The sequence below is a fragment of the Mastacembelus armatus genome, chromosome 16 (genome assembly GCF_900324485.2).
Source record: "Mastacembelus armatus chromosome 16, fMasArm1.2, whole genome shotgun sequence".
NCBI lineage: Eukaryota > Metazoa > Chordata > Actinopteri > Synbranchiformes > Mastacembelidae > Mastacembelus > Mastacembelus armatus.
Genome location: NC_046648.1, coordinates 316,940 through 326,195, shown reverse-complemented (window position 1 = coordinate 326,195; position 9,256 = coordinate 316,940). Strand labels below are relative to the sequence as shown.

The window sequence follows — 9,256 nt, the reverse complement described above, 5'->3', positions numbered from 1 at the left end:
TATTAATAAAACCTTCAATAGTGACACCCTCATTAGTGACACCTTCAATAGTGACATCTTCACCTTTATTAATAAAACCTTCATTAGTGAAACCTTCAATAGTGACACCCTCATTAGTGACACCTTCAATAGTGACATCTTCACCTTTATTAATAAAACCTTCATTAGTGAAACCTTCAATAGTGACACCCTCATTAGTGACACCTTCAATAGTGACATCTTCACCTTTATTAATAAAACCTTCATTAGTGACACCTTCAATAGTGACACCCTCATTAGTGAAACCTTCAATGGTGACACCCTCATTAGTGACACCTTCAGTGGTGACACCTTCACCTTCATTTATAAAACCTTCATTAGTGACACCTTCAATGGTGACACCTTCACACCTTCTCTAGTGACACCTTGATTAGTGACACCTTCTCTAGTGACACCTTCACCTTCAATTGTGACACCTGTGATATCGGACCAATAAATAATCTCCTTTGCATCACCTGGACAGCACTGAGCACAGACACACACAAACCTGTAGGGAACCAGTCGTTTGGACCAGCTGTCATTACAGTGTTAACCAGATTATACCCAGTTCGGATGGTTCGGACCAGACTGTTAGTGAATCACAAGCTTTTTGCCAAACACTCACCAAACTGATTGTGTTCACCAGTAGGGGGCACCTTTACTCCATCAGTAAATGTGTTGGTGTAGCATTGGCAGCATCACAGAGGCAGAGCAGCTGCATCAGACAACATTTATTCCATGCAGTACCAGTTAATTTCATGTTACTGGAGATATGACAGCAGCTTCATGGTCATCAGCCTTGATGCTCCAGCAGCATCACCACAGTGGCAGCTCATCATATCTGCAATATAAGACAAGCATTAAAAACCTGTGTAAGATTATCTCATGTCCCTAATTAAATAAGGCAGTTCAATAGAAACAGCCGTGGATATGATCACAACCCCAAACATCACCAACTGAACATTATCACTTTCACATGGACATATTTATGCCATGGCTGTTGTGTGTGTGGAATTACACTGGATTGCATGGTTGTAGAATTTTTGTTTAGCTTGTTTCAGTTATCTCACTCTAATACTTTATAACACAATCATAATTATTGCATAAAATTGAAAACTTAGACAGCACAAGTGAGGAACAACAATCCAGTGGATATAAATATAATTTATATTTTATGAATGCAGGAAACAGTTTTCCAAAATTTACAAAAAACTGATTTACCTGACATAGTTAGATCCTGGAATACTCTCAGTGCTCTCTCTCATAAACACATCCGAAATTAAAGTTTCTGGAATGTCCCGTTTCCCATATCTGTGCATTAGAAAGAGTCAAGCAACGTCACTACGTGTATCATGTTTTTACAATCAATATCTGAAATAAATTTAAGAACAAACCTCTGTCTTGTAATGAGGTTGATGTAGTGTCTCAGTGCAGAATAATATTTGGCAAGCTCCTCAGGTGGCGCACCTTCCTGGGGACTGGCAGGCTTGGCTGGATACGCATGCACGCCGGAGTGAATACAAGCCAGCAGGCAGAGAACCAGAATATTCAGAGACATCACTGCACTGGAGCAAACCCTGGTTCACATGGAAAATTAACAGTCAAAATGCAGTGAAAAATAATTATCCAACAATAAAAACGAAAAGATTCATACTTCCATAGTTCACAAAATTTAATTTCCCTAAATTTGTCCCTCAAAATCCTGAATTTCCCTTCAGGGATGAAAAAATACTTTATCTCTCATCTCAGCTCATTAAGGTTGTCAGATCTGTAACTGCTGCTCACTGATACTCAGTTTTAAAAAAATAGATTCTAACTTACATTCTAAGATAATGCTGTAGTCAGTTTTCTCTACGTTCAAGACACCTCTGTCAGCTCCTAACAGCTGCCCTGCTTTATACTGTGTGTGTCACGTGGGGAAGGAGCGTTATCCACATTTAGGGTACTCCTGAGAAACACTTACTGCCCCATTAGTTTTCTAATGCCTGCACAACAACATAGAAAAACACATGGACGTATGTACAAGGTGCCACAGAATTAGATCCATTAAAACGTTAAATATTTGAAATTGTAGTCTACATGTTTTGTTTTTCCTATTAAAATTAACTGCATTATAAATTTACTGCAGAGTCAACATGTGGGTTCTATAGATGTATTCCTGCATTGCTTCACCAAAGAATTGTAGTTTATGTGATCAACACTTTTGCAGCAAGCAATGAGTTTGATTATACAAACTCTCAACTCACAAAGGCTTTCCTAATTGATTTGTGCCATTTTACAGTGTTGTTATTTTATCATCAATTAGTATGTCTACAACAAATACAATAAGAAAGCTTTAAATGTGAGTATGCTTCATCGCAGCACATTTCCTCCTTTGTTAAAAAGAAATTTCAACTTTAAGTGCAGTGATCTTGGAAAAGTACTGGCACAAGTTTAGCACAAGTCTAAAACCTTTATTAATTTAGAGTCCACTCAAGAGTCAAAACCAGCATGATACATTTCAATAAAGCTGATGGTGTGTGGCCTCAAACGGCTAACGATGGTCTGTTGTTTTCACATTAAGTCGAAAGATGTTAGGACACCCCACGTGTTTGGAAAGATTAGATTTTTTGTTTATAGACAAATGCTGAGCAGATCTGCATTACGAAACTAGAACACTGATTATGTATTGATAACCTGAACTATATAAGCCAACTGTTAGAAAAAAAGGGACAGCAATAGTTCTTGTTATCTCAATCCAGTGTCCTGGATTTATGTCTATTTAAGGGTTAACAGCTTTGATTCAGAACTAAAGCTTCAGAAGTCTTAAATTTATCTATTTAGCATCCTCCTAAGATGACTACTCACTCATCTAATCAATATGAATGCAAAAACAGTGGTGCTATAACTCCACTCTAAACACTACTGACCGACATTAACTAAACTACTTTGACCGGACCAACAAGTATGGCTCCAAATTACACCAAACTATACAAGAAAGAGCAGCAAATTGCACAGCTCCACAAACCTTCAATCCCTCCTTGATAGAGGGCACAAAAGCTTTCAGCCTTTAAACTGTTAAATGGCTTTGATCACAACTATTTTCTCTGAAGAGCACTCCACTGAAATTTGACAGTAGGTTAGTGTTTTTGTTTCCTATGACGGTCATATGAGAGCTCCAGAGCAAAGGGACAGTCTTTACAGGGGCAAAAACTTTCAGCTTTGTATTATAAACCAAATATCCAGCTGTCATGTGCAAAATTTAACAGCAAAAAACATTTACATTTGAATAAAAGATTTCTTACTAGACACCATTAAATATCATTATGCCATGCTATGTTGTTGATGTTGTCTGTCTGGATAAAGGCATGAACATTTTTGGAGAACAATAAAATAATATCCCAATTTAAATAATTTCAGTGTGTGATGAAAATATAATTAACTGATTCATCATCTTTTAGAGAGGAGTATTATATGCCAGGATGGGTGAATCAATAAACAAAATAAAAGAAATACACAAATCAGTAACATCCATCCATCCATCCATCATCTAGACCCCCCTAGTCCTAACCAGGGTCCCAGGGATCAGCTGGAGCCTATCCCAGCTCTCTCTGGGTGAAAGGCAGGGGTCCACCCTGGACAGGTTACCAGTCCATCACAGGGCCACATAGAGACAAACAACCTCACACACTCACACTCACTCCTATGGGCAATTTAGAGTCACCAATCAACCTGACATACATGTTTTTGGACTGTGGGAGGAAACCAGAGTACCTGGAGAAAACCCACACAAGCACAGGGAGAACATGCAGACTCCACAAATCAGTAACATCAGGGAGTTAAAATCTACAATGTTCTTTGATGGAACATAGGAGATAAATGATCTACTCCCATAGAATGGGATACATACATGTATGTGAAAACAAGCCATTTCGCTTTTAATACTTTAATATATATATTTTTCTGGTTGTTCTAATGTGTTTGAAATGTGCCATATAAATAAAGCTGCCCTGCCTTATTTTACTGCAGTGTCCTTAAAACTAACTGATCTGCCTTTTCTTCAGTACCCTCTCTCTGTGTAAAAACACCATGGCCATTAATGGCTGCACAACCATTGTTAAGATGACTGTGCCGTTAATGCGAACATTAGCAGCTTTTGAATAAGACACAAAACACATCTTGTTTCACTCATTTCAATTCGCCCCCTAAAGTCATTTCATTTATCCACTAGAAAGTCATTGTCTGAGACCAGAAAACTCCTACAGCTTGACCAACAGATTGTATTAACTGGCCATTTCTGTACAAACACACACAAATACCCACAGATATTAATACATGGTGGGGCCCCATAATTTTTTCCATGATGAAAATGACTTAAAAAATGGAAACACTCACCACAAAGTTTTGACCTGACCTGCTGCCCCATGGGTACCATACCTGACTTTTGCCCCCTGTAGAGGACCAGACATGTTATATATGTATGTACGACGTGTCAGAAAAATATGACTGGTCAAATAAAATATGACTGATCCAATAAAATATGACTGGTCTCAGAAAAATATGTGTGGTCGAATAAAATACGACTGGTCCAATATAATAATAATAATAATACAATTCATTTATAGAGTACTTTTCTAAACATATGTTACAAAGTGCTTTACAATAAAAGACATAAAAGAACAACAAAATCCTAAATACTAAGGAGGAAAAGAGGTCGTCCCCATTTAAAGGAGATGAGGAAAGGCTTGCCGGTAAAGGTGAGATTTAAGGAGAGCTTTAAAAGATGGTACTGCGTCAGCTGATCTTATTTTTTCAGGTAAGTCATTCCAGAGTTTGGGAGTTCTAACTGCAAAGGCTTTATCACCTCTGGTTTTCATTCTAGCATAGGGGATGCATAGAAGATCTCTATCAGAGGATCTCAGGCTACGAGCAGGCTCATACAGCTTTAATAGCTGGGATATATAACTTGGAGAAAGGCCATGCAGTGCTATAAAAGTTATCCTAAAACGTACCGGGAGCCAGCGCAAGGAAGCTAAAACAGGAGTGATATGGTCAATTCTCCTTTTTCCAGTCAAGAGTCTTGCAGCTGAGTTCTGGACAACCTGGAGCCGGTTAATTGATTTATGGCACAGGCAGGTGAATAGACTGTTGCAATGGTCAAGGCTTGAGGAAATAAAAGCATGTAAAATCACCTCCATATCCTTAAATTATCAAATTGAGCGTATTTTGGAGATATTTCTGAGGTGATATAAACATGTCTGAACAAGCTTTGTGACATGGTGCTCAAAGTTTAATGTCAAACCAAACACCATGACTTTTTGCAGCGGATGTGGAGTTATGTAAAAGAGGATCTGTAGAGGGCAGAGTATGTTTGGTTATATGTTGTGACCCAATAACAACTATTTCTGTTTTATTAGAATTCAGCTGCAAGTAGTTTTGAGCCATCCTGCTTTTTATCTCAGTGAGACACTCATGTAAGGAATTCAACCTTCCATGGCCTAAGACCTTAAAGGGACAGTACAGTTGAGTGTCATCAGCATAACAATGGAAGGAAACACCATATTTACGAATAATATGTCCGAGATATACAAGGAGAATAGGGCTGGTCCCAGCACTGAACCTTGAGGGACTCTGTACTTTACTGGCGAGAAAGAAGACTTGTAATTAATAACTGAGACACAAAACGATCTATTGGACAGGTAAGAAGAGAACCAGTCCAGTGCAGAACCTGTTATTCCCGCCTAGTGCTTCAGTCGCTCCAACAAAATGTGGTGATCGACTGTAATACTGTATATAATATATAATACGACTGGTCTCAGAAAAATAAGATTGGCCTCTGAAAAATATGACTGCTCCAATACAATATGACTGGTCTCAGAAAAATACAGCTGGTCTAATAAAATATGACTGGACTCAGAAAAATAAAAATTTTTCTCCTGCCCAGTTGTTTTTTATGCATAAATTGTACCGGACATGCTATAAATACACCACCTGTAGTGCACTGTGCTGCGCATCCACCTCGTTGTGGCTTTCAAAGTGCTGTCACTGTTACACCTGTATCTTCTCTGCTCCTCAGCATTTTCCACCAGCTCCTCTGTCTCACTCTGCTCCAGCCTTTGATTTTCTTCTGAGGCAAAAAATACTGCGTCAGGCAACAGCAGCTGGTCTGGTCTTTTACACTGGGGGGAGTGGAGGGGACATAAGTCTAATTATGTAGTATAATTACAAGTATAATTTACATGTTATGGGTCAATGCTTGTGCTGTATATTAAAAGTTGCATCACAAAGTGTCAATGCCAAAATAATTCATCATTTTGAATGTAGTCCATACATAAGTCAGTCCTAACCTGTTGGCACAGTCAGCACGACACAGAAGCCGCGTCTGTTCCACTTCAGCCATCCACAACCACTAAGGGCAGTGTGCGAAACACAAATGTCCAGAAAATCGACCCTCTGGGGTCCAGTTTTCTTTTTTAAAAAAAAACTGCACTAGGCATATCAGGAGGCTGTTTCTATTGATTGCAATGCTTGTGCCTGTGGGGACTGAGACCTGGACCCCATGGGGAAAACTGGTCCCCACAGTGTGAGTGATATGTCAGGTGTCACTAGAATAGAAAAACAAGAGCGCACGCGCACGCGCACACGCACGCACGCACACACACACACACACACACACACACACACACACACACACACACACACACACAGCACTGTTATCTGTAGATGAGAAACCATATAGTAGTTATTGGACTGTTCAAATAAACTTTAAATATTCAAGTATGACCAACCTTAAGTTCACATAGTTGCAATTTAGTGGGCGTTTGGTGGATCTACAGCCGGGAACTATTACGTGAAGCTGTTGAGTCACTAGTATCTTTTCCATTCAGTATATGTAAACAGTGTGAGTCACATTCTTCATTTGCAAACCATGTTAGGATAAAAAAAAAAAACACTCCCAGGAGGCAAAAAACAAAAAAGAACAACAAACACCAGGTCCCATCAGGCCGAGCGTATGAATCTCCTGCTTCATTACTTTTTACATTTAGCTGATATTCTGATCCAACATGATGAGGAGCATGTCAGTGAATTGGAACTGTCATCAAGCCATGACTGTGTAGTACGTGTGTACAATGGGATATAATATCTTTGGTGCCGTTTCTGTGTTTGGTTCTAACTTTATGCCCTGATTCTCTGGCATTATGTTCTTGTCTCAAGATATTGGGAGCTTTAAAAAATGCATTTGTTTGTGGTTAAATACATTTCAAGGTGTTTAATATATCTAAACATAATATAACAATTTAATTCAAATTTCAAATTCTGGTGCTTTGCGTATATCTTTTTATTCTAATATTTACAAGTAAATACAGAATAATTTTACAGTAAGATGATATTGAAAGTTTTATTTCTACTCACAGAGAGAGGGATTCGTGCATCCGATGCTACAGAGATACAGTAAAGTCTGAAAACAACTTTTACAATTTGTCCAGTGTTGTCACTTCGTAGCGTCAGCATCATATATGAAGTCCTCTGGTAGCGTCTCAGCAGGAATGTTCTTCAGCTGCTCATCATAGCTGCGGAGAGTCCAGAGTTTCTCCAGTTCATACACTTCTCTGGCCTCTGGCAGCATGAAGTGAACAACCATATTCCCTGAGACAGAGAAAGGGCGAAAGTGAATGTCACTGTCTGTAATCGACATTTGAAGACAGAGTGTCGAAGCTTGACGTACCAAAGTCAATGCACATCCAGTCCTCTGCATCTTTTCCTTCTATCTTGACACGTGGATCCTGGTCTTTTTTCAGAAATTTGTACTGGAGCAAAAACATCATGTGTGAGTGTTTAAAAACAAACATCTGGTGCCCATTTCCGCCTCCACAAAGAGAAAATGAACATTAGTTACCACTTTGATGGCATACAGGGCCATCGCGCGGAGGTGTCGAGGCGAGACGCCACTGACGACGATGAAGTACTCGGCATACGTGACCTGCTCTGGGACTTTAATCACACAGACGTCCACGGCATTTTCCTGACGCAGCAGAGACACCAGCACATCGAGAGTGAAAGTCTCTGAGGGTCCTGGAGAAAAACAAACATTCAAGCAGCAGATCACTAAATCTTTTCATTCATCATGTGGCAGGTGCAGAGTTACCTCATGCAGAAAAGTGACTAAGGCTGTTGATGCTGCTATTTCAATATCATGTCATATGCAGACTATTATTGAAGACAGACACAGATCAAGAATAGAAAATATGTTGATAACTGTCACTTCAAGTAAAACACCAAAAGCTCCTGGTTTCAGGTTCTCATGTAGGATTTGTTGACGTTTGACTGGATTGTTGGTTGAACAAAACGGCCAATTGGAAAAAAAACTTCACCACTGGAAAACTGGGATCACAGTTTTCTGATATTTTATAGACCAAAGCTTATTTTCCTTTCGGCTGCTCCCGCTACAGCGACTTCAAAATCCTTTAATGATGCAACTAACAACTTAAAACAGTTTCTATCATTAGTTAATCGATTAGTCACCTCAGATCAATAAACAGAACTTACTGTGCACCTCATGTGTCTCCTCCGACTTCCTGTCTCCGGACACCTGTGAACAACACCTGTCCAGGTGATGCTGGCGCGACGCTAAACCTGCCGCGCAGTGTGGAGACGGACACGGGCGGAGCCGCCACGCGTTGCGGACCGAACGGACGGATTGTTCCGGTACGAAGCTGCTCTTAAACACCGACGACACCAATTTCGCAGACCGTCTGACGATACTCATGATTTTAACGCCACAGTCTCAGCGCCGGAAGACCAACCACGAGTCTTTCATGGGCTAAGCTAAAAACAGGAAGTAATGCACGTCCTTGGATTTTGATTGGTTCGGATGTCTTCTTCGTTGGTTTCTTGGCTTGACGCACGCGAAGGGTGCACCCTATCGATCACAAAGGGAATTGACTCAAATGCAGATCAATAAGCTGCTTTGCTTCACCTTACAACAAAAACCTTAGCTCTGCTCTACAAATCAAAGCGATGGGCTTAAAATTTCATTATTATTATTAGTATTATAATCAGACTATACTGCCAAAGGTAAAATACTGTAATAAATATAATTTTTATTTTGATGTTCCAAAGATGTATAAAATACTCTGCTTTGAATAATCATATGAATAATAACTTAATCTATTGTACGATAAAACATAATTTATTATTTATTTATTATACATATTTATTTTTGATCTTACTCTTAAGGACACAAAAACTAATGACTGCA

At 39.3% G+C, this 9,256-nt stretch overlaps 2 protein-coding genes across 2 annotated transcripts; both read right to left on the bottom strand.

Moving 5' to 3' along the window:
- Nucleotides 1-648: 648 nt before the first annotated feature.
- On the bottom strand, nucleotides 649-7,481 carry LOC113122812 (peptide YY-like). The gene is made up of 4 exons (XM_026294392.1): nucleotides 7,411-7,481; nucleotides 1,413-1,595; nucleotides 1,240-1,329; nucleotides 649-859 (listed from the first exon to the last, which is right to left on the bottom strand). Exons 1-4 carry the CDS (start codon nucleotides 7,428-7,430, stop codon nucleotides 835-837), a joined length of 318 nt encoding a protein of 105 aa, XP_026150177.1. The 5' UTR covers nucleotides 7,431-7,481; the 3' UTR covers nucleotides 649-834.
- On the bottom strand, nucleotides 7,334-8,818 carry malsu1 (mitochondrial assembly of ribosomal large subunit 1). Its single transcript, XM_026294390.1, has 4 exons — nucleotides 8,545-8,818; nucleotides 7,895-8,070; nucleotides 7,724-7,805; nucleotides 7,334-7,644 (listed from the first exon to the last, which is right to left on the bottom strand). Exons 1-4 carry the CDS (start codon nucleotides 8,762-8,764, stop codon nucleotides 7,490-7,492), a joined length of 633 nt encoding a protein of 210 aa, XP_026150175.1. The 5' UTR covers nucleotides 8,765-8,818; the 3' UTR covers nucleotides 7,334-7,489.
- Nucleotides 8,819-9,256: the final 438 nt, after the last annotated feature.